This window comes from Anoplophora glabripennis, unplaced genomic scaffold (assembly GCF_000390285.2).
Source record: "Anoplophora glabripennis isolate ALB-LARVAE unplaced genomic scaffold, Agla_2.0 scaffold208, whole genome shotgun sequence".
Lineage (NCBI taxonomy): Eukaryota > Metazoa > Arthropoda > Insecta > Coleoptera > Cerambycidae > Anoplophora > Anoplophora glabripennis.
The window spans coordinates 724,487-746,226 of NW_019416550.1; the positions used below are offsets into that span (position 1 = coordinate 724,487).

General features: G+C 32.6%; 2 protein-coding genes across 5 annotated transcripts; one reads left to right on the forward strand and one right to left on the reverse strand.

Moving 5' to 3' along the window:
- Positions 1-3,317: 3,317 nt before the first annotated feature.
- LOC108908644 (kynurenine 3-monooxygenase) lies at positions 3,318-16,813 on the forward strand. Its single transcript, XM_018712742.1, has 8 exons — positions 3,318-3,365; positions 3,416-3,485; positions 10,294-10,484; positions 10,589-10,637; positions 10,693-10,780; positions 13,758-14,254; positions 16,415-16,728; positions 16,778-16,813. The coding sequence occupies exons 1-8, from the start codon at positions 3,318-3,320 to the stop codon at positions 16,811-16,813; spliced, it is 1,293 nt and encodes a 430-aa protein (XP_018568258.1).
- Positions 16,814-17,457: 644 nt separating this feature from the next.
- Positions 17,458-20,670, reverse strand: LOC108908647 (2-acylglycerol O-acyltransferase 1-like). 4 transcript variants are annotated; one of them, XM_018712748.1, is made up of 4 exons: positions 20,506-20,670; positions 18,701-18,812; positions 17,948-18,616; positions 17,458-17,670 (listed from the first exon to the last, which is right to left on the reverse strand). In XM_018712748.1, exons 1-4 carry the CDS (start codon positions 20,614-20,616, stop codon positions 17,513-17,515), a joined length of 1,050 nt encoding a protein of 349 aa, XP_018568264.1. In that variant the 5' UTR covers positions 20,617-20,670; the 3' UTR covers positions 17,458-17,512. The 4 variants fall into 4 exon arrangements, with proteins under 4 accessions (XP_018568264.1, XP_018568263.1, XP_018568262.1 ...); XM_018712747.1 differs by having other exon boundaries at positions 17,458-17,667; positions 17,948-18,812; XM_018712746.1 differs by having other exon boundaries at positions 17,948-18,812.
- Between the last annotated feature and the right edge of the window lie 1,070 nt (positions 20,671-21,740).

Genomic DNA, 21,740 nt, shown 5'->3' on the forward strand with positions numbered 1-21,740 from the left:
GTGTGTGTGTGTGTGTGTGTGTCGTTGTCTTCGTTTCTTGATCCTGGCTGTCTCTGAAACAGAAAAGGTTAGCGGGCGGGGGGGGAGTCATTGGGGTGGTCACCCAGGGTCAAAAAGTTGGTGTCTAGGTCTTTTGTGTTTGTCGGGCACGTCGGGTACGTAGTCAACGGCTTGCCTGAGGAGGAATTGCTGTAGTGAAATACTAGACACGTGTTGTGTTGTTAACTGTAATGGAAATGTGAAAAATGTACCCAAAATCACTGTTTTTTGAGGCAAAAATGGATATCAGAAATACGTAGAAAAGATTTATTGAAAGAACGTATTATCTAATATGTGCTTAGATTCAAGAACTGGAGAAATAATTGCGGTTTCCTTTTGTACCAAAATTGAGTGCAGAGCTATGCTAATTTTCACAAATAAATTATAGCTCAAGTAGAGATGAAAAATTATAAACAATTCCCAATTTTGTTAACATTGGTTGCAGAAGTACAGAAATTCAAATCAAAATCGCCGCACAAATAGACATTTTATCACTGCTGCATCTCAGGATAAATCAGGAAAATGTTATTATTATATTGATAAGTGTAGTTCGGACAAAGTGACATTTTTAAAATTACTTTACACGCAACTGTATCAGTCAGTTCTTGTAATATACCAAATAAGCGACAGGTGCCGTCCCGTGAAACACAGCGACGACACGAGACCTCCGAAAACTGTAATAAATCGTTTCTAAACTCACTGTACAGAACGATTTCTCAAAATATTAAGTTAACAAAAGAAAAACTTTGACTCCAACAAAACAAAAATTTCACTTGAACTATTATTATTAAATTGACATTAATAATATCTATACAATATGTCCTTGGTGAGGGTGAATTTTACATTTTACGGAAAAAAGCACAGTTGATAAAAAATTTTGCTTGAATTTAAAATGAGGTTGCCCTGGTGTCCAGAAAACAAAAAATCTGAAAATGTCGCTAGAGTAAACTACCTTTATTTTTAATATTTCTGAAAAGTGATATTTTGCACAAGTCATGCAAAAAAGTTACTTGAGTTTTTAAATAAGACAATTCGTACACAAAATTGGCTTAATTTTTTACGGAACATAATAAATTTGGAAAAAAAATTATGTATAATAAAACATTATTCGAACACTCCTTCTCCAACGTTCACACAAATTTGAAGGCGTGCAAGGAATTCATTGTAGCTGCGTCTAATCTCTTCTAAAGGTATGGACTGTACAGCATCTCTAAATCGTTGTTTTAGCTGCTCGATGTTATTGTCCAAAGGCCTGTTACACACAATCTGTTTGAGTAACAGGCCCACAAATAAAAGTCCGTGTTTGTTAATGCTGGACATCGCGGGGGCCATTGATATGAAGCATGCCGGCCAATCCAGCGATTGGGAAATGTGTTCTGTAACCAGGTCCTAACAGTTACAGCAGAATGCGCCAAACAACCGTCATACTGAAAGTAAAAACAATTGCGGTAAGCCAGTGGTAAATTGTCCAATTCATTAGTAATAGCTGTTTTACATTTACAATTTATTGATCAATTAATTCATGAAGTCGCTTCATCAAGAAATTGGACAAGTTTAATGCACCAAATCTGCTGTCAAATAACTTCATGAATTTATTCATCAAGTTCTTGACGAATTAGAGCATGTTCTAATTTTGTCAATTTCTTCGTGAAGTTCGAAAGTACCAACCCAACAGATTTCCAGCCTCAGATCAATAATGAGGTTATGTTATTGGAATATGTAAATAATTGTGTGGCGTCGTACTAGTTTTGCATTGTTTTTACTGATTTGTTACTTACAAACACTAATATTTATATAATATGTGTCAGAACGGTACCGCTGTTGTATCACTACAATTATGAGTGGAAAGGTGACATTTTTGAAATTTATTTGCTTCTTTGATTCGTTGGTAGAACTGATTCATGCGTCAAAAAACTTGACAAAGTCTGTAGCATTGTAAAACCACACTGTTTACCAATAAATTCGTGAATTAATTCATGAAGAACTTCGTCAATTTATTCATCAATAAATTGTCAATGTAAAACAGCTATAAAAAACGTTTGGAGCATATTCAGATAGCTGTTTCCATTGCATGTATCTTCAAAGTAGTATGATCCAATTATTCAATAAAATGATACCGCACACCAAACATATACCTACTTTTTTGAAATATTACCGCCTAGATAGTATTCTAAAATGAGGATTCTCGGTACTCCAATATCGCAAATGTTGTAAAGCAACAATGCCGTTAGTAGGAAAAGTGGATTCATCCGAAAACATAATCTGTTGATGGAAATTTCGTTCCATACCTCCGACAAAAATCGAGAAGTATCGCTTCATCGCCTTTCTCTAAGGTGTGGTTGTGAATTGGTTTGTATGCCAGAATTTTATTTTATATCAAAATTTTTTTGTATGTGGGTCTTTCAATTCCTAAGTATTCTGAACGTCTCATCAGTAACATGGTTGGATCACTGACTGTAGAACTAGCACAGTAGCAGCATCCTCATCATCATAGTTTCTCTTTTGCCTAGGTGTTTTCGCGAGTGACCCGGTTCTCAAAAATGTTTGAACTACTTTATGTAAAGACGACTGCGGTGCATGCACACCCGGGTATTTTTCATTGAAACCTTGAATTACTTGGCTATAACTGTTATCAATCTTACCGTAGCACTGTATATATTTTTTGCTGTAAAGTTAGCATTTATCCGATAATTAATTACTGTTGGGGGTTTTTAACGAAGTACAGTGACACAAGTGAAGAATAAAATGTCATTTTATTCACAACCTTCTATTTGAAATGAAAAACTTTTTCCTCTTATTCACCCTTTTACCACAAATTGGAATTGTAAACTAAGTGTTTTCGGAATATAGTATATTAAGGAAATATATCACAAATCACTTGTACTATAGCCTCCTGTACAGAATGCATCGTCTTACCAAACGCCCTGTATATTTTACGAATTTTATTTTAAATCTTTCCAGGAATACTTTTTTATTCCGCAAAATTAAACTTACTTATAAATTCTCATCAAATTAAGTAATAACTATTAAGGACTATGATATATATATATATATATATATATATATATTTGACCAGAAATATTTTGAACCAGCTTATGTATGAACAAGTGTTATTGTTTGTACTGACTAGTTTTTCTCCAACAATGCTCAACTGAATTATTTAACTCTGTATATCAAATACACCTATCAAGTATCAGTTCTTAGTGAAACCTTGTAAGTAATACAGTTACACCACTCTACTGCTTAGAGTACAAACCTAATTTAAAATATATTTAAAAATGTGCGACAACGACAAGCAGAAGATTATAATAGTAGGGGGTGGTTTGGTAGGTTGTATGTTTAGCCCTTAGTGAGTAAATTTAATAAAGAATTTTAGGTTGGGTCTTTATGTGCGTGTTTTATGGCAAAGAGAGGACACGAAGTGACCCTTTATGAGAGGAGAGAAGGTAATTTTAATTTCTAAGTTATTATAGGTGAATTGTTTGAAAAAGAGTGTAAGGTAGGTATCTACTGATTTCATGCAAACAGATTAATTTCATTATTACACTTTTAATTTCATTATGACAAATTAATTCTTAAAATGCATATGAACAACCAAAACTCCAAATGAATGACTAAAAAATTACAGTAAATGTTCAAAAACTTTCTGTTTTGGCAAATATTGAAAAGAAGATAAGCATAATGATCGGAATTTATTATGCCTGTAACCGCAACTGTGAAAGAGCATGTCTGATGTATTTGTATGAATATTCTGAAAAAAAAAAAAAAATAGATTGAAATTTGAGCACTCGAGAAACCTAGAAATAACTATGAGCACGGGATTAAAACTCTAATAACGTTTTATTGTAACGTGTGATGTTATAACTTAAATAACTAGGTGGATTTCACATGGTCTAACGACACTCAAGTGTACGATAATTCAAGAAACGTAGATATCTAAAAAAATTAGATACATTTGGAACGAATACATTGAAGATGAATTTTTCGATACAAAATGTCTGAATCTGGTTCGGGCTGAGGCATTACAATATTGGGGATCATGAAGGCTTGCAAAAAATGTAATACAATTTCCAGGGTCGTATTTAAAAAAATGAAGTTGATGATGGTCCTGGAGAGATGAAACGTTACACATAAAAATTAATTATGCCATTCAATAGAGGGCAATAAGTTGCTATGAGAAACTGTTCTTCTTTTTTCAATATCACTTGAGCAGCAGTGATATTGATCAGCACTTTTCACTTTCAAACAAGGCTGAAATTAAATAAAAACGGATTTCCAAAATTTCGTTTTTTTTCAAATATTTCGAAAACTAATCATGTTAGCTTTGATTTTTTAGAGGCATAATATTGGTCCGCTGATTATGCAACTTTGCCTCCATTTAAGCTACTTCGTACCTCTTACCGTTTCCGAGATTTCTGTAGTGAGAAGTGAATTAGTAACGGCTTGTATAGGTAATACGAATTTTTCGGCAACAGAAAATTATATTTACGACAAGCGCTGTGTAATAACAGCGTTTTTTTCATTCAATTTGACACGGAAGTAATTTACCTATTTTAGTTTTTCATAAACAAATAAATTTTTCACTAATTTGCTCTTTTTAGTATTCAGTTCCAAGCTTGATTTTATTATTGGATGAACAATTTAATTATAATTGCGAATAACTAAACATTAATTACATACGTCAATAAAGAAACAAAAATTGCCGCCACAATCACATACACTTCTCCTATTATAGGTATCTAACTTTCATTTTATTCTGTACAGGGTGTCTCATAATTAGCTGCCAACCCTGAACAGGCCGATTTTATGATCAAAACTAAGTAAAAAAGTTCACATGAACATGGGTCCGCAAAATGCTTCCTAAGGGCACAGGGACCCATTGAAGAGGGAGGAATGGAAATAATTTTTTTGCAATATCTCTCAATCGCGTTGTGATAAATGAATGAAATTTGGTATACACAGCTAAATTTTGATGAGCAATTTGATGGACTAATCCATTTATTTCCACAAGATCCATTGGGGAGGGTACGGGGGGGCCCTTGGTACTTTGCGTGTGTAACTTTTTCATCTTTGACTTTTTAACAAATTGGACAGCAAATTCCGTTTTTCCGAACTGTTTTACGTTAAAAAGATACTCTTGTTTCAAATCGTTATCTTTAACGGTTTCTGAGAAAATCGCTCTTGAATTAATCACACTTTGGTCAATTTCATAGTAATTTAAACAAAAAATAATAATAATAATTTTCCTTTCCTCTCTTTTCCATGTAAAGGATTAATTTTTATTTAATTTAATTTTTTATTATTTTTTTTTATTAAAATTAGACTTAATTTAAACAAAAAAATTTTTTTTTATCACAACGCGATTGAGAGATATTGCAAAAAAATGATTTCCATTCCTCCCTCTTCAATGGGTCCCTGTGCCTTTAGGAAGCATTTCCGGACCCATGTTCATATGAACTTTTTTACTTAGTTTTGATCATAGAATCGGCCTGTTCAGGGTTGGCAGCTAAACACGCAGAATAACGTGTACAACGGAAGACCACAGATTTGTGGACTCAAAATAGGCAGATTTAGGCTAATTCACCTATATCCGAAATCGCTTCGTTTGGCCGCTAGCTGGCCACAAAGTTGGTGAAAATTTTTTGAATTTTGTAAATAACTCGAATACGTAGTAATCGATTTTAATTATTTTCGGAGTGTGGGCTTTTGCTTTCGATCTACATAATTTGGTGTTATACAGAGTGTTTTTTTAAACCTGCAACTCCTACAAAATTGATGTATGGTGATAATATCCGTTGTATTTGTTACCCCCCCTGACACCCTGTATTTGTTAGTTGTTACCTCACTTTCAGGTATGTACTTTTCTACTAGTTGGGGGTATTTTGTACAATTTTAATTTTAAAAATGATTAAATATATTAACATTAATTTTACAATTAGCAATGAATATTTAATTTAAAAATTAGAAATAAATAAAAATTACATTTTTCTAGCACATGGATCCAGAAGTGAAAAAAATTTTCACGTCACTTAATTTAAACGTCGTATTATTTCGCTCTACATCTCCTTTTACCTGCGCCCAGACTAATTCGATTGGGTTAAGTTCACAGTGATAAGGTGGTAACCGTAGTACCGTTATTTGGCGATTTGTTGCCATTTCATCGATAACATATTTTTTCTGATCTTTATTAAGATTGACAAGTGTCAAAAGTTCTTTTTTCACCATATTTGTTTCAAAAGAAATGTTTTTTCCGGATAACCATTGAATTATATCGGCTTATATATATTTGACCAGAAATATTTTGAACCAGCGCCGTGAATGGTAACTGGCATTATCCATGACAATTACAGACCCCGGAGGAATAAGATCCAACATCTGTGTAAAATACTCTTCGAAAACATCTGCGTTCATGTCTTCGTGATAGTCACCTGTATTTTTAGATTCAAATAAAAGTAAACCGCCATCTACAAAACCACTGGCACTACCTATATGTGTCACTATTAATCTTCGCCCTTTACCTGAAGGTGCCTTGAACCCTGTTGAAAGTCCATCCAAAAATGCTTGTCGAAAACTTTTTACATTTTTATCTTGCCATACTTTTGTTACAGTATATCCCTCGTTGACCCAAGTTTCGTCTAGATAATAAATATTCCTCCCTTCGTCACGGAATTTTCTAATTGATCTTAAGTAGGATCTTCGCCAACAAATAATTTCATCTTTATCGATAAGAACTGACTTCCTGTTCTGCTTTTCCCAGCAAAAATTCAACTCTCGTAAGACGGCCCATAATTTGCTTCTACTGATTTTTGGCAAATCGTTGTCCTCTGAAAGTTCACTTAAAATTTTGTTTAGCGTTGGTATTTCTTTTTTAAAATAAAATGAGTGTACTTTTCTGCGAATGACATTTTTGAAGAAATCATCTATAACGACTTTTGACCTCCCTGTAGATGATTTTGGGGGATTTACAGTATCTTGTTCATTTTTTGTTTCCTTTAAAAGTCTGTAGATAGTCGATTTTCCAATCCCTGTCATTTTTGTTAGCATTAGTGTTACCCGATAATTACCTGAAACGAAATATTACCACGCCCATGGCCGGTTCTTATCTCGGGGTTTTATTACTCTCTTTCAGTTCCAAACAGACTATAATTGTCAACGTTTTCTTTTATTGCAACATCTGTATTTTTTTTGTTTTGTTTTAATACGTACTTAATATTTTTATCTAATTTTCTTGTGTAAACGTCCTTATGATTATTATTAATTTAGACTTATAAAAAAATAAAACAAAAACAGAATTCTGGAAATATTGCTATAAATCTAAACGTCTACAATTATGTACTGTTTTTTTTTAATTTCAGCAAAAGTTGAAGGAAAAAACCTATAATTGGTTCCGGTTACCAAATTGCATGCTGAAAAGCCAAAGTTTGTAATCATCTCCCGGGGGACATAAAAAGATTTATTGATGGTAATGTGTTGTTGTTGAAAAATATAAATCAATTACCCAAATATGTACTAATAATAGGGTTTTAACAAAGTAATTTTTTTCTCGATTGTCCACCGTTTAAGATGCAGGTAAAATTAATTATAATAATATTAAAGTTATAATAGGTATCCTTTTCAAGATTAATATTTATTTTGCAATACCCAAAAAATTCCAAATTATACATATATTTATATATCTAAAATTAGATAGAATTTGTATCAGACAAGTAATTAGTAACATTTTTTGCACTCACTAATCCTCTTACGACAGATAAATTCTATTAGATAGCACTTTATTTATTTAAGTATAATTTTTATGTAAGATAAAAAAATTATGTCTTAATGTCGAAGGTTACAAGACGAGTTGATTGTCCGTTAAGCCCATCTGGAAAATTTATAATTGTAACGTATACATTTGTCTTCATCTATGAAATAATCTGATTTTTTTTGTCAAACTTTTTAATAATTATCATATACATATTATCATTTACCTGTTTTTTATTAGTTAAATTAACGCTGTTTTGTCTGTATATTTGTTGTTTTTTATTATGCCTTCATTGTTTATAAGCACATTGTTATTGTGCTCATTCTATGTACATACAGGGTAGCCCATCGAAAACGTACCTCAAGGCATTACAGGATAGTAAAGAACTTTTCAGCAAAATCCAAAGACAGGTAAAGTGTGCTTTTGAGGGGGACAACTTTTGGCGCAAAAATCAAAATCTTCAACCCCCTAAGTGGGGGTGCCATCCCCCAATTTTTTTTTAAATAGGAATGTGGGTCAAGTGGGGGAACACTAGAAAGGGCTTTTAATTCTCTATACATCGATTCTTACTTTTTGAAAATCGATCCATTATTTTAGAAAATATGCAGCTTTGAAAATACGAACAATATTTTTGACGAGAAATGCGAAAATCGATTTAATTTTACTTCAAAACTTACGGTATTAGCTTGGTAAATTCCTTCAAAAGAATTCGCTGTTTTTTTTTCTGATTTGCGAATTCTTTAGCCTGATTTTGGTGAGCAAAAAATTGTCCGCTTTTTGTTTCGTATTTAGATAGGCCACAAGAAGTTGCTAGATAACTGTCTTGTGACTTGTAGTTGAAGAGTACCAATACTGCCGAGTCTTTTAAATTGATTAATTATGGTGTACTCAATTCCAGAAAGAGTAGAAATTATTGAGCTTTTTTTCAAAAACAATGAATGCGGAAATCGGGTCGCCGAACTGTTCAACCAACGGCATCCTGAGAAACATGCGTCTGGAAAAATTGTTCGCGAATTGGTGGCCAAATTTCGCGAAACTGGCTCCGTTCATAACAAAAAGAGGCAGGTTGAAAATCCGGTACTAAATGAACCTACGGAAATAGCGGTATTGGGGCAAGTGGCAATGGATAGTACGCTGAGTACAATGCAATTGGCTACTGCGACAGGAGTGAGTCGTACAAGTGTCCAACGAATATTAAAAAAATACAAATTCCATCCTTATAAGATTCGGCTAGTGCAAGAGCTAAATGAAGACGATTTTGATCGTCGTTTGCAATTTTGCGAAATAATGACTGAACGAGCGATAAACGATAATTTCCTCTTTAATGTGTGTTTTTCGGACGAGTGTACGTTCTTCTTGAATGGTTTAGTGAATCGCCATAATTGTCGTTACTGGGCTGATACCAATCCAAGGATTTTCCATGAGACACACTCCCAACACCCCCAGAAGTTGAATGTATGGGCAGGTATTTTTGGAAATTCCATTGTAGGTCCTTTTTTCCTTCCTGGAAATTTGACAGGCGATATGTACTTGGATTTACTACAAAATGTCATCGACCCAGCTCTAACAAATATCATAGAGGACGACCCTGCTTACAATGAACACGAACTGATTTTCCAGCAAGACGGAGCTCCTCCACATTACTCGCTCAATGTGCGCAATTACCTAAATGAGACGTTTCCAGGACGCTGGATAGGACGAAGAGGTGCAATTGAGTGGCCCCCTCGGTCACCCGACTTAAATCCTTTAGATTTCTTTCTCTGGGGGCACATTAAAAGCAAAGTTTACAGCACTCCACCTGATACCTTGGAAGATCTGCGAGGACGAATCATTAATGTATGTCGCGAAGTAACACCGCAAGTGCTCCAGAATGTTCGACAACGGTTTGAAGACAACCTGTATCATTGTATGCAAGTTGGCGGACAACATTTTCAGCATTTACTTGACTAATACCGTAAGTTTTGAAGTAAAATTAAATCGATTTTCGCATTTCTCGTCAAAAATATTGTTCGTATTTTCAAAGCTGCATATTTTCTAAAATAATGAATCGATTTTCAAAAAGTAAGAATCGATGTATAGAGAATTAAAAGCCCTTTCTAATGACCCCCCACTTGACCCCCATTCCCATTTGAAAAAATTTAGGGGATAGCACCCCCACTTAGGGGGTTGAAGATTTTGGTATGCTTTTTGAGCCAAAAATTGTCCCCCTCAGAAACAAATTTGACCTGTTTTTGCATTTTGCCGAAAAGTTCTTTACTACCCTGTAATGCCTTGCGGTACGTTTTCGATGGGCTACCCTGTATAATTGAGTTTCCTTGGATGGAAAAATCACTAATCATTAATTATGGCGCTGAGCTTAGTTCCATTTTAACTGTTGAATTTATTAGTAATACCACAGATAAAAAAGCTATATTGTCTGTGGCAATACTACGTTTATTTTACGCAATAAGACATTAAGCAAATTTTATTTTAGAAAATATATTAATATTCTAAGAAGACTAATATTTCAGATATTCGGACGTCTAAAATTGTGACTGGAAGATCGATCAACCTGGCTTTGTCCCACAGAGGAAGGGAGGCATTGAGATCAGTAGATCTCGAACTTGAAATTCTCAACACCAGTATTCCCATGAGGGGAAGATTATTGCACACTCTATCTGGAAAGACAACTTCTATTCCTTATGATCCCGTAACAAAGCAGGTAACGCAGCTAAAACTTGGTTTATAATTACCACATCCATTCCACGAATTGATTTTGCAGTCAAGTTGTATCAAACAGGCATTAATGAAATATATCTATTTCAGTGTATATATTCAGTTAGCAGAAATTTCCTTAACCAGGCCTTGCTGAAAGGTATCACTCTAGAACCGCGATAGGAAACCTGACACTGACATTTGATTTGTTCCAGCTGCTGAAACGTATCCGAATGTAAAGCTACATTTCAACCAGAAGTTGGTCAGGTCCAATTTCGATGAGGGGACCGTAACAGTATTAAAGTAAGAGCTCTCTTCCTTATCACATATTATTTTCTTCATAGTAAGTGCAGTGAAAATAATCGATAATTTTTTGGAAATATTTTGTACCAACGCATAATAGATGCACTTTACAATCAAATTATAAGAGAAATATTGTCGAAAATTATAAGAATTTTCATGCTACGAATTATATTTTACGGAAATAACGTACGTACAGGGTGTTTCAAACTCGATAGTATGGGCCTACTGTGAGGATACAAAATATTTAAATAAGATTTGCGACACGTGGTGTTAAATGGGATGAGGTAAGCTCCATTTTTAATCGAAAGTTTCTTTGACAGAAACATACTCAATTTTTTTTCTTGTTAAGAAAAAAGAAAGTTCTTTTTTCTAATGAACTTTTATTAGAGATATTTTTCTGTATTACTTCCCGTTTAAAAGTTATAAGCAATACAGTCCTAACATTTATAACAGTAACTTAACAAAATTAATTGAAAAATGTTGAATAAAAAAAATAAAATAAACAGTGTACCTGAACATAAACATTCCTTACTTTTTTAAAAATATATTATATAAGTTTATTATAAATGCACGATGTCAATCATTCAATGTGCCAACTTAAATTTCTAGTCACACTGAGATAGCATGTTTTTACCTAAAGATCTGAGTTAGCATGTTTTCCAGGCTTAATTTGAGATAGCATGTTTTCCAACTGAAATTTGATATAGCATGTTTTCCAACCGAAAACTGAGATAGCATGTTTTCGTACTAAAGCGTCGATATAGCGAATAGATTGTAATATTAGGCCAATCATTATAGCTTTTTTTCGGGAAAAAAATACTATTAGAAGTTTCTCTGCGGAATATTGTTCAGAAACGTGTTATAAACAAAATATCAAAAAGTCAACTTGAGACTAGTTGGGAAACTTTGTTAAAACCATGGTCAAAATTATGGAAAAGTAGTTTTTCGACTGGCGTAAAAAAACTGCTATTCATAGAGAAAAAAAAGGTTTATACAAAAAAGGTAGGTATTAAATAAATCTATAAAATAAGACAAGTCCCATTAAATTACGATAATTTGTTTATGTGCAAGAGCTCAAAAATGGTCGAAATTGTCCGCTTTTTTCAATTGCTAATAATTAATGCAATTTTCATCGCAGACACTTGTAATTCAGGATTTTTTAAGCTTTTTGCACCCTTAATAAGTGGTAAAAATTTCATTTCAGCCAAAACTTCATTAGCTTGTCTTTGGCGGAATTTGTTATCTAAGAAGATGCTATTTTCAATTCATTTTTCCCAAGCTCACAGGCGTTGTAGGGTTTCGATCATTAGTTGTTTTTGTACCTAAATAGTTGTATTGACATATGCATTTACTGATAATTTAATTTTTCAAATTTAATTTGTTTAAAAATGACTGAAAAAATGTTAATATTTATTACATCGTTAAGCGCGCATGCTAAGCCTCGCCTTCCCCACTCGTTCGCTAGACCAAGTAATAGAACGCATCGCCGCTATCTTCTTTTTCGAAATTAAATAGTTGAATTCACCTTAATGTTAATGTAGGACATGAAAATATAGCTCTTAATGTATACTCTCTCCAAATTTCGGCTCTTAATATTAATAATTAAGGTCACTGCGATTAAATAAATAAAAAAAATTATCTCAGCTTCTAATCAACTTACAACAACGATTTTTTTTTAAATTCGAAGAAAACTAAAGTAAAGAGGTTACTATTTTATTTTATAATAATTACCTATCTTAACAATTTAATAAATATTAACATTTTTTCAGTCAATTTTAAACAAATTAAATTTGAAAAACTAAATTCTCAGTAAATGCCTATGTCAATACAACTATTTAGGTACAAAAACAACTAATGATCAAAACCCTACAACGCCTGTGAGCTTGGGAAAAATGAATTGAAAATAGCATCTTCTTAGATAACAAATTCCGCCAACGCCAAACCAATGAAGCTTTCGAGCTGAAATTTTTACCACTTATTAAGGGTGTAAAAAGCCTCAAAAATCCTGAATTACAAGTGTCTGCGATGAAAATTGCATTAATTATTAGCAATTGAAAAAAACGGCAATTTTCGACCATTTTTGAGCTCTTGTGCATAAACAAATTATCGGAATTTAATCGGACTTTTTTCATTTTATAGGCTTATTTAATACCTACCTTTTTTGTATAAACTTTTTTCGCTATGAATAATACCTTTTTTACGCGAGTCAAAAAAAACACTTTTCCATAACTTTGACCACTGTTAGAACAAAGTTTCCCAACTAGCCTCGAGTTGATTTTTTGATATTTTATTTATAATAAGTTTCCGAACAATATTCCGCAGAGAAACTTCTAATAGTATTTTTTTCCCAAAACAGGCTCGTTCATGTCTACAATGACTGGGCTATATGTATGTGGTATGAAAGCGTTTACCTCATTTAGTTTAGTTATTGTTATTATCAACTTTTGTTTTAACTGTATTAAAGAATTATCGAGTTTAAACCTTTTATTTATTCTTAATGACATTTATGCACTTTAAACAGCGAACATTCAATTATTTTCCAACGACTACTTGATCCTTCCACCGCTTATGTGATTTTCAGGTGGTATTTCTTGTGAGACTCTTTAGGACGATATTACTTATAATTTTTAAACGGGAAGTAATACAGAAAAATTTCTCCAATAAAAGTTTATTAGAAAAAAGAGAGCTTTTTAACAGGAAAACAAATTTGGGTATGTTTATGAAAAAAATATAATTGATCATCATTAGTCGTTTCTGTCAAATCTCAAAGATAATACTTTCTATTAAAAATGGAGTTTACCTCATTCCATTTAACACCACGTGTCTCAAATTTTATTTAAATTTTCTGTATCCTCATAGTAGGCCCGTACTATTGAGTTCGAGACACTCTCTACATTATATTTTTCAATCCCTCATGAAGAAATACTCTCTTATTTTTTATGTGGCTAGATGTTTTTTCTAGTGGACATTGTTTCAGTACCAATACCTTCGAAACCTCAGAAGATACAGCAGACCTAATCATTGGAGCTGATGGGGCGTTTAGTGCTCTACGAAGATCTATGCAGAAAACACCACTCTTCGAATTCAGTCAGAAATACGTTGAGCACGGTTACCTGGAGCTGTCCATTCCACCCGAAAGAGGAACCCTAATGGCTCCAAACCACCTTCACATATGGCCGAGAGGAGCATTCATGATGATCGCCTTGCCGAATCAGGATTCATCTTGGACTGTAACACTCTTCATGCCATTTCAGAGATTCAGTCAACTGAGCACCCGAGAAATGATACTGGGATTTTTTAAAGATATATTTCCGGATTCTCTTAGTTTGATTGGAGAAAGGGAACTGGTTGAAACTTTTTTCGAGAAGAAACCTTCGGCTTTGGTTTCCATAAAATGCAAGCCGTATCACGTCGGATCTAGATTTTTGATTGTTGGAGATGCAGCCCATGCTATGGTTCCTTTTTACGGACAAGGTAAAACATTAAGAAGATGGGCGAAAAAAGTTTTATTACCAATGTTTTTAGAAAATTGTCTACACAAGTTGCTCAAAATTTTATGATTTTTCACGTAGGTCACTTTTCAAAGTTACTGTCATTGAACAATTTAGATAGATCTCAAGGCCATCTACAACAATAATTTTTTTTTTATTGCCCTACTTTTTTGTTAGATTGATTTCGTTAAAACATGTCATTCTTTCTATTGTCAAAGCCATGATCCACTGCACCTATATTTTTTTTATGCAAAAATGAGGAAATTATTAGAGATTTTTTAGGCAAAAAAACACACAGTGTGTTTTACATATTTGGGGACATAGGGAACCGGTTAACACTATACACCAGGAAAATTAGCGAAAATAAAAGAGAAACTCGAAAAAAGTCCTATCCGCTAGATTATTGTAAAATTGAGTGAGTCAAAAACTGTTATTAGCTAACTTTTCTATTTAAACAAATAAGTGAGGAAAACAGTTTTTTCACTTTGCAGGGAAAACCAACAATTTTAGCGAAAAGTGACTCTCAGACAGCTTATAGGGAGTAAAATTATCTACAAAATGAGACTGGTTAAATTAAAATCGGTTAATAAACAAAGAAGTTATTGCAAAAAAACAAGAAAAGTGCCCATTTTTTCATTTGTTTATAACTATCGCATTTATTGTTAAAATTTTATAAAACCTATGACAAGTTGAGGGTTTTGTCATACTTTAAAAGTGTGCCAAAAGTGGGCGCTGTAGGTGCAATAGTTTTCGCACAATTCTATTTGTTTATAGCGGAGGCTCCAAAAGTTATGAACTTTAAGCCTCTGTACAGACGTTAATTTTCAATCAAACATGATTCTGAAAGCGTCATTGTAATCTTAAAGACGCAATTAAGCGACCTATTAAAAAATATCACCGTTTTTTTGACATTAACATTCTCAAATTGTGCATTAAAAAACCGTGCGTTTTTCGCTTATAAACAATTTGAATAACATTGTTGCTATTTATGCTATCTCACCGAAAATAGATGCAATGGATAGCTGGCAAAAAAATACAGTTTTAAAATAAAAAAAGTGCCCTCTACGACCAACAGGAGCCAAGATAAGAATCTTTTTTTAAAAAATCGTAGCGCAATTGTTTATAAATATTAAGACTTGAATTTTTCGCAAAATAAAGTTTACGACGTAAACTACGATTTCCCGTGAATTGCATTGAAAAATGTGGAAAATTAACGACTCACGACTCGCTAAGTAAACTGTCCGGCGGCCGGCGGCGTAGTGGTGGGGGAAGCTCGTCCAAGCGATCCCGCGGGCGAGAAAAGTTAAATGCAAAGTTCAAATAAGTGCGCGCTGTAAATTTTGCAATATCTCGGCTTCTATTCATCGTAGAAACTTTTTTTTTTTTTAAACTGGGGTAGCTCGACGAAAAAATAACAATGGGCATATTTACGAATTCGTAGAATAGCCCTGAACCCCAGAAAAAATGCATCTTTTATAATTAATTTTTTTTAATTTACAAAAATGTCACAAAAATTATTGTTAAACGAAATATTAATTAAAATTTCAATTTCGGAATTATTTTACTATTATTAAATATATAAATGAGGCCATCGTTCATTTAAAAAGTAATTTTTTTTACATATTAAGGCAAAGTAAACTTGTTTTTTTCAATATTTTGTTAGCTATTTAATTACGATTTAAATGTAAAATTAAAGTAAAAATCCATAAATTATTTTCAAATTATTATTTATTGTTAAAAGATTTAAAAAAAATAAAAAGAATTTTACAATAATCTAGCGGATAGGACTTTTTTCGAGTAAAAATTTAATTTGCTTGGTGTACTAATACTAATATATACTAATAGTAATACTAATATATAAGTTAGTTATTACTAATACTAATATACAGGGTGATTCACAAATGGTGAGCAAAAATGAAACCTCGTATTCTTTAGTGAATTTTAAGGGGAGTTTTTCCTATACAGTTTTTATCTAGGACGCTGTTCAAAAGATACAGGGTGTGAAACTTCAAAAAATATTTTTAGGTTTCATTTTTGGTCACTATTTATGACCCTGTATACAGTTCTGTAATCTTTTGAATTTCCAAATTTCTGGCTAAGGGTATTAAATAAAACATCCTCTATATTATCAAATTTCTTTCAGGTATGAATGCTGGGTTTGAAGACTGCTCCCTCTTGAATCAACTTCTTGAGGAAAATAACGAGAATTTCCCAGAAACTATAAGAAAATTTAGTGAAATTCGAGTCGCTAGTGCCCAAGCCATCTGTGATCTGGCAATGTACAATTACGAGGAAATGCGAAATCTAGTTACCAAACCAACCTATCACATGCGTAGAGCGCTGGACAACGTTCTATTTAAGATACTTTCAGATAAATGGATCCCTCTATATAACTCCATAAGTTTCTCTCATATCGATTACATGAAATGTTTAGAAAACAGAAAAAAGCAGGACAACGTAAGTTAACAGAATTTGGTAAAAAAAATCATATTTGCTTTGTCCGCAGAGCAATCCAAACTGTTTCCAACAGTCAGATGCATAAGCTTTGTTCCTAGAGTAATTCAAAAAAGTTTCCAGTCAAACGCATGCTCATTCTGATATGAAATAATAGAACTAATTAATTTATTAAAAAGTTTATTTGTGTAGCTGTCACTTGATTGTTTTGAAAAGATAGAAATTCTATAAATATAAAAAACTGTTTATTGAAGGCCTAAGTAAATTAATATCAGCATTTTCTTTTCCAGATTGTCAACAAAGTTTCAGTGTTCATCGGAATAATATTAATATGTATATTTTATTATATTTATCTGAAAGTTTAGTACCTAATTAATTCAATATTTAAAACTGAAACGTATAGTAATCTTCATTTGTGATGAAGTGTCTAACACAGAGAGAGCACGGTTACTTTGTCAATTAAAGTGATGCTAAGCCACATACTACAATGTTGGTGAATTTATAATTATAATAGGCGAATCATAATATTTAAAATGAGGTCAGATATAAATTATTTTAGAACACTTCATTATAAATGACGCCTTTCTATATTAATTAGTTCACACATTTAGAAAATCTAGAATTGTATAGGTTAAATATTCCATCAAAGCATTTTCAAGTATCCTGATAGTAATAATTGTATTGAAATTGAAACTTATATTCCACGATTCATTGATTAATAAAATAAATAAATCATAATAATAATGTCTCAAGTTTTTATTATCTTTAAATTAACACAAAGAAGTCTCTAATCTATAGTCAGTTTCTTACTTTCTGGTTCCTCCAAATACTTATGCTTATTTTCTTCAAATAATTCAATCAACTTCTCCATAAATATAGTGTGATATTTATCAATATCTTCTTGGGTGGGTTTTTCAATTTTTGGCATCTCAATTGGTTTACCTACTAGAAAAAACCAATACAAACTTACTATCAATCTAGTAGATAATTTTATATCAGTATTTATAACATAAAATGATACAGGCGGTAAAAATAATTTACATGTGTTTGGTGGGTATGTATGTACAGGGTGTCCCAAACGCGACGGGTCAATAATAACCGGAATACCCCAGCAAGATATTGAGAACGAGATGAACTGTATGATTGGTCATGAAACACCTTTTATTCATCAATATTCAGCTCAAGAGCAAATAAGTCTAATCGAGATTGACTACTAACTTACCAACAGTCACGACTGGATGTCTTCGGGGAATAAGTCCGAAGGAATACTGGAAAAATCCTCTCCCTATAGGTATAATAGGCGCTATGACAATCCACTTCCTCAGCGCCTCTTGAAACCTCCTCAAACGAGGCCCATCCAGTTGATCGAACAAATCATTTTGCCCAAAGGAAAAGACAGGCACCAGACGAGCACCGTTACGCAGTGCTAACTTAACAAAACCTTTGCGTCGTCTCAATACAATTCTGTATATCCCTGGTTTGCTGTTGAGGGACTCTTTGGCACCTCCTACTGTTATCCCCAAGACGTTCCCTCCACCAGGCTTTCCCAAAATATATTCAATGGATTTCACAGAGGACGCTACCCCACCCAAACTTAACATCAATTCCCGAGAAAACGGAAGCATAAATTGCTCGGACAAAGTTACCAAATATCTCTCATGATGAGGAAAATACTCGTCGAAACCACCATAGTTCGTATTTAATAAACTAAATATCCCGCTAGGCATAACCCCGTGTGGGAAGCATCCAAACAAATAATTTTTGTTAGGATCCAATATCGCTCCATCTGATTTTACACACTGCAATGGAAAATAGTCCTTGAGATACTTCCACCACTTCCAGGATCTAGCCCAAGGACTGATCCTACCACCGGTTTCTGCAGCATGCCTATCTATGAAATATACCCATATCAAATATGGTAGCACCACCCACCTTAATCTTGTACAAAGAACCAGATATAGGGCTAAGAATGTACCTATTATACCCCCTACGGTGAAGGTAACCAACCAAGCTGCTGCTGCCAAAGTTTGCAAGCGTCTTTCCAGTGGTACGTTTAAAGGAGCAAACTTAATGCCAAGTAGTTCCATCTGAAACAAAACTGATTTACTAAACACGTTTGTTACAATATTTTTTTAGAAAAAATTAACAATCCTCGTTTCGTTAGAAATTAAATGACTTATGACGTATAAGTTGGTAATACACAGGCTGTTACAAATTCGCTTCTCACTACAGAGATCTCGGAAACGGTAAACGGTTTTTAATCAATAATTTAAAAACGTTGTATCTAATCAAAAATAATACAAATTTATGAAATGTTTTATTATTTCTAATTAGTATTCCTAACAGTAGTAAAAAAAAATTGTGTTGTATTGACTTTTATACTGTTATGACTTCCCCCAATAGATATTTTGACAGCGTTCAGAGCTGTACTCAGGAAAAATTTCAAATAGCTAAAACAAGCTAAAAACCTTTTTAAGTGATTACAATACTAATATCTAATTCAGAATTAAAAATGACTTTAAACTTTGTCATAAAAATACCAGCGACCTATTTAAAAAAATCAAGCTGATGATGGCCCCTCGAAGACGAAAGGTAGAATTGCAAAAATGTTGACGCTATTGGATAGAGCGAAAAAGGTAGCAATGTAAATATGCAATTTAATAAAGCCTGTTGGATTTCCTGTACGACCATTTTTTCCCGAGTAATTGATTTCCAAAGTCAAAAATGATTTTTTTTGCTTTGATTGACGATAACTCAGCGATAAATAATCATACAAGACTCCGGAACCGCTCAACTTGAAGAGAATTAAAATATCTAAAAGAGATTTATGTAGAAATTACTAAAAAAAATCTTTGTCCATTTAAAAAAAAATTACAATTTTTTGTTTTCGTTGATTTTCTTACGATTACTCAAAAACTGCTAACGCTAAAAAATTTTAAACTGAAAATCTGAAAACTAGACACTTGAAGCTACAATTTCCTTTTTTTATCCTCTCCAGGACCATTTCCTTCCAAGTTACAGTTCTTTGAAAATCACCAAATATTTGGGATTTTTTTAATATCCCTTAATTTCTATGCCTAGCTTATATTACATATTTTCTGCCAGTCACTGTAGATTTTAATTCCTTAAATAAATTTACGTCATTGTGTTCATATATCAAGAGTATGATTTGGTACAAAATTGAAGTTTCTATTCCTAAAAAACTATTAACAAATATTTATCAAAGTTAGTAATTTTTTACCACAACCATAAACTAAAAATGTAAATACATATTCAAACATATTAAAAAAACTCAATGTTTTAAACAAAAAAATATATATTTATAATGATAGATTATACCTTCTATGTGATATTATCCAAAACTCATAACATAATTTTTAACAGTTTATTACAACACTATAACTTAAAAGAATCCACAACTTATTTGTCAGGAATTTTTACAGAAAGAACAACAATGTTTATCTCTTCCGATAGGCGATAAGTAGTGAATCGTCCTCGCAAGACGATACACAGTACAAAGTCGAGAAGACCACAAAATATTTACTATGTATAGAGTGTTTTTTAAATCATAAAAAAATGGTACATAAAAATGCAGAAAAAACTGAAGAAATCTGTGAGTTGCGTTTCAAAATAAACAGGAACTTTTCAAAAACATGTATTTCTAGTGGGAAAATACAAAAAGTACAGTACGAAAATAAGTATCAAACAAAGATTAAGATTAAGTTTTGTTAAGCCAACCGAAGTCCGTGAGCACCGCAAGGAATCCCTAATAGTACTTACCCTTATTGTACTGTATTTTTTACTTCCCTTGACTTCGCACAAATGCACAAACAAGAACTGATAGGTATTTCCTACGAACAATTTTTTATATTTATGTAATAAATATAACATAGCTGTATTTTAAAGCAATAATTGGATTATCACATTAAATCATACGCTATTTCATTAAAGTCGTCTAATATCCACGTGCATAGTTTATTACAACTGGACTCTGGATTAGTATTAAATGCAAAACTGAATTATTTACGTATTAAAAGACTGCTTTTATCTTTGGACATCCAGTTCTGCTAATAAGACACCATTTTAAAAACAGTTTTATGCAAATGGAACCTAATTTTTAAATAAGAATGAATATCTACAAAGAAATATTTATTATTTTAACTTGAACAAAAAGATGAATACATTTTAGTCCGAAACTATCATCAAAATAGTAAAAATTAATTTACTAAATGTACTTAATGTCCCAGAATTTATTATTCTATTAGAAGTTATTTGGTTTCACGAAATAGTACTTTTTTCCTCGAATATTTGTATTAATATCCCAACGAAATCCGAATGATACTGATCCACTAACTCTCTTGAAGGATCTTCTACTTTTAATACTTCCATTGGAACACCAACTGAAAAAAAATAAAACTTAAAAATTGTAATTAAATAATTAATTAATTTAGATAATAAATAATTAGAAAAACCAAATCCATAGTTAACCATTAAATGACCCTTAAAGAAACCAGGCTCAAGGTCAGAATCACAATCAGACCATAAATTGCTACAATAACACAGACCCACAAAAAAAAGTATCTGATCTGGTATTCAGACCCGTGTATTTCCATGTATTTTTTCCGCTGAATCCGAATCTGCCTTCAGATTTGGCCCAACGGGTCTGAGTTTTCGGGAAATNGCTATATATATATATATATTGATCCTAGGGATCCCCTGAAGCTGTCAAATCAGCTTTCTGACTGAAACATTTTATGGCAAAGGTTGATTAATTACACAGCCCCACAAAAAAAAATTATCGGATCTGGTATTCAGACCCATGTATTTCCATGTATTTTTTTCCGCTGAATCTGCCTTCAGATTTGGCCCAAAAAATGATGGCCGATTTTTATTGGTTGTTAAAAAGAGAAACAAAAAATAGAGGGACTAAACGAAAGCGTAATGATTTGTAGATATCGTTTTCTTTTGTTTAGAAAGTAGAGTTTTATTGCATTCTCAATCTACTAGGCTGTTAT